At 41.6% G+C, this 4,172-nt stretch overlaps 1 protein-coding gene across 1 annotated transcript; it reads left to right on the top strand.

Annotated features, from left to right (window-relative positions):
* The first annotated feature begins 690 nt into the window (after window positions 1-690).
* LOC102397468 (DPH3 homolog) lies at window positions 691-953 on the top strand. Its single transcript, XM_006070205.4, has 2 exons — window positions 691-815; window positions 890-953. Exons 1-2 carry the CDS (start codon window positions 691-693, stop codon window positions 951-953), a joined length of 189 nt encoding a protein of 62 aa, XP_006070267.4.
* The last annotated feature ends 3,219 nt before the right edge of the window (window positions 954-4,172 follow it).

The raw sequence follows: 4,172 nt of genomic DNA on the forward strand, positions 1-4,172 counted from the left end.
CCCTCAGTGATCAGGGTATCAGTCAGAAGACTGAGGAGGTAGTTTTTCCTTCCACACTCTATAGCTAGAGGCAGACAGATGATCTGTGTATAGTTTTTGTGCAACAGGCAATTACCTTCACCAAATGATCCTGCTGTTTGATTTGTAGTTTGACTCTGGAGTCAAAGGTGGGAGGGTTCGTATTTCATTCTTGCTTAGAGACAGTGAAGATGCCCTGGGGGCCCATTCCCACATATTGTTATGAATGTTCTCTTCTTGCCCTGCATTCCCAGATGTCTTTCTCTTTCTCATACACAGGCATAAATGCATTAGTTATTCTGATTCCTTAAATCATTAATAACAAGACAATCATGACCTGAGTCAATTCCATTCTTTCCACAGTATTAAGAGCATTGGTTTAGAATAATGATTTCTCTGCACCTCACAGTGATTCCCTCCATGGAAGTGAGACCGGGAATACAACTTCTTGCAGAGTGAAGCAGCACATTTGTAGTTTACGGCCCAGGCTCCGACACTGCATGGATTAGTTTAAATTCTGGTTCTACCTCTTTTAGCTATCAAAACTTGAGCAAGTTACCCAAGCCCAATGAACCTCAGTTTCCTCACCTGAAGAATACGAATAGGCCTGGCTGGTTGGGGACCTGGGGACTGGCCTTGGCCTGGGTAGGATGGCAGAGGTGGCAGACCTCTATGGCCCCAGTGACGACGGCAGTGTTTCACAGTGAGGTGGAGATCAAGGACTTCCAATATGGAAAGAACTCAGAGATGTACCTCTACCCCTGCCCAAATGGGAACAAATTCCGCATCACCCAGGAAGATTTGGCGAATGGGGAAACATGGCAACATGATCTAGCTTCTCTCTCATTATAAAAGTGATTTATGACAAAGGTCAGTTTACTTGTAGAGAGACAGTCCCAGCCTCTTCCACCAATAATGAACTAGTTAAATGCTAAAGAAGACTTTAGGACTCCAAAGCCTGAACTTTGGGGAATGAGCCAAGCTGCAAAAATCAAATTCAATCACTATCTTCTTCATGGGGATAATTTTTTTTTTTTTTTTAATTTGCTGCACCATGTGGCTTTCAGGATCTTAGTTCCCCAGCCAGGGATCAAACCCATGCCCACTGCAGTGGAAGCAGAGTCCTAACTGTTGCAGGAAGGGGGACCCCTTCCAGGGCCTGAAAGGGGGTCTTTTGTCTAACACTCAGAAATGAATTGTCTGAGGAGACACAGGTGCTGACAAAGCAAGAGACTTTATTGGGAAGGGGCATGTGGCGGAGAGCAGGAAGGTAAAGGAACCCAGGAGAACTGCTCTGCCTTGTGGCTCACAGTCTCAGGTTCTGTGTTAATGGGGTTAGTTTTCAGGTTGTCTTTCACCAATCATTCTGACTCAGAGTCCTTCCTGGTGGCGCATGCTTTGCTCAGCCAAGATGGATGCCAGCAAGAAGGATTCTGGGAGGTGGTCGGACACGTGGTGTCTCCTTTTGACCTTTCCTGAACTCTCGTGGTTAGTGATGGCTTGTTAGTTCCGTGTTCCTTACCAGGACCTCCTGTCGTAAAATAACTCACATAAATGGTTACTATGGTGCCTGGCCAGGGTGAGCAGTTTCAGTCAGTGTGCTTCCCCTAAGGTAATCACTGGACCATCAGGAAATTCCCAACAGTCATTTTGTAGCTTGCTGTTTGTTAAAGTGTGGATTCTTAAAACTGGCTGCTGAATTCATCTCCAGTTGAAGAAGCAAGTCCACCACATGACATACCTGAATTTTGTGCCTAGAACTTTGAATTGGAAGTTTTCTTAATTTTCCATCCGAACATAGAAGAAGATAATTTCAAATCAGTGCTTCCTTTCCTTCAGTTTTGTTATTTATGTATTATACACCTAATTGCTTCATTATCTGACAAAAGCATCGTCTACCTCAAGTCATTAGGATTCTTTTTTTTTTAATATTTATTTATTTGGCTGCATTGGGTCTTAGTTGCAGTACGAGGGATTTTTTTTTTTTTTTTTTTTTTTTTTTTTCAGTACACAGACTTTCTAGTTGTGCTGTGAGGGCTCTGAAGTACAGGGGCTCAGTATTTGCAAAATGCAGGCTCAGTTGTTCTGAGGCATGTGGGATCTTATTTCCCCTACCAGGGATCAAACCTGCATCTCCTGCATTGCAAGGAGGGTTCTTAACCACTGAACCAACCAGGGAAGTCCCAGGAGTCTTTAATTTTTTTTAAAAAAAAGGAGATTTAAAAAAAAGATTGAGGATAATAGTAGTATGTATATCATTAAGGGGTTATTCAGATTTAAAAAAATTAGTGTAAGTAAAGCACTTTGTACTTGGCAAACTTTCAATAAACATGGGTCATTATTCACTTCTGTGTAACAAATGAATGGTAAATATTGCCCCTTCCTAAATATTTTATAGACCTAGAGATCACTTTTATGCAAATAATTTCTACATGTTTCTCCCTAGACCTAGCATCTCTTCTGAACCCCAGATAAATGTCCTCAGTTGTTATATGTCCTCACTATATATTTTCTCTCTTGCATGGCTCTCCATCAGATTTGTCATTACATTAAACTCATCTTCCTCTAGCTGACTCCCTCTGGTCTTCGCTATTTCTGTTAATATCATTATTGTCACAGTTCCTTAGGTGTAATAATTTTGTCACCCATAGCTATAAAAAAAAAAACAGCTGACATTTATTATTTACTATGTGCCAGACAGTGTGTTAAACTTTTATTGAATTACTTTATATAATCCTCACAACAGTCTTATGATGGTTTATCAAATATAGACTGAGGGTCAGTGATATTGGATAAATTCTGCAAGTTTATATAATTAATAAGTGACTGAGTCAAGAATCACCCTGACAGGACTTCCCTGGTGGCCTAATAGTTAAGAATCTGCCTTCCAATGCACGGTTCAATCTTTGGTTGAGGAACTAAGATCCCACATGCTGCAGAGCAACTAAGCCTGCCTACCATAATTAGAGAAGTTCATGCCACAATGACGTCCCAGCCCAGCCAAAATTAAAAAAAAAAACCACCTCACCTCTTTTTAAAACAGAGCCATACTGCTTAGCACTATCATCACTATTAAACAGGTCCTCTCTCTCTTTTTCAGTTATATCTGATCAATTCCTGTCAGTTTATCCTAGAAATTCTGTTATAAACATTCCTTTTACCACTTTAATCCTTATCTCTTGATTATTGATGATGTCAGCATCCTAATAATGAGTTCCTTTTCTTCCAGCTTCTTGCTCTTCCAAATTTTAGCTAGATTCTTTACTGTCTAAGACATAGCCCTTCCTACATACCAGGGTAATTTTGAATCATCTCTTCTGATCTATTTGTATCTCTATAGAGTTGACTCGTTGGAAAAGACTCTGATGCTGGGAGGGGATGGGGGCAGGAGGAGAAGGCGACAACAGAGGATGAGATGGCTAGATGGTATCACCGACTCGATGGACGTGAGTTTGGGTGAACTCCGGGAGTTAGTGATGGACAGGGAAGCCTTGCACGCTGCAATTCATGGGGTCACAAAGAGTTGGACACGACTGAGCGACTGAACTGAGCTGAAAGTGAATGAATGGCACTGAAACCATCCATCTCAGATTGGGACTTGAACCCACAGTCTTCTAATTAGAATTACTCACCTGATGTCTGGACTTACTGAGGCTCAGGTTCTTTGTGTCTCAGCACAGAAGAAATTCAGCGAGAGGCTAAGTGATAGGCAAGAGGTAGATTTATTAATATAGGACACTTGGGAGAGGTGTAAGCAGGCAGGTGAGGGGGCTGTGCCCTCTGAATTAAGTGGGCTACATTTTTATAATCAAAGGAAAATGAGGAAGGGGGAAATACACCTTCTTCCTCATTCTTTGAGTAGATATCAGGCTTACATCACTAGCTCCTCCTCTTGTATCTGACAGGCGAATGTCTGACCCTACGGGGTCAAACTAGGACTGTCCCAGCACCTATTCAAATCAGCAGAAGGGTGGTAATATTTTTCTTTCACTTGATGACCTGAGGTATATCTTGTGCTTTATAGTTAAGTAAGCCCGCTTCATTCCACAAAATTCCCATAGCTTTCTTGAGCGATCATTAACTTACAGTGGCCTCTCAAATTTTCCTAGGTTTCCCTGTCTATAATCTTCTACCGGGACTTCTACAACTACCTG

The sequence above is a fragment of the Bubalus bubalis genome, chromosome 3 (assembly GCF_019923935.1).
Source record: "Bubalus bubalis isolate 160015118507 breed Murrah chromosome 3, NDDB_SH_1, whole genome shotgun sequence".
Lineage (NCBI taxonomy): Eukaryota > Metazoa > Chordata > Mammalia > Artiodactyla > Bovidae > Bubalus > Bubalus bubalis.

Excerpts from the sequence above, each read along its gene's own strand:
- LOC102397468 (XM_006070205.4), top strand. The coding sequence starts at position 691 with ATGGCCCCAGTGACGACGGCAGTGTTTCACAGTGAGGTGGAGATCAAG. Across the intron at positions 816-889 it reads AAATTCCGCATCACCCAGGA|TCAGTTTACTTGTAGAGAGA; the intron begins AGATTTGGCGAA and ends TTATGACAAAGG.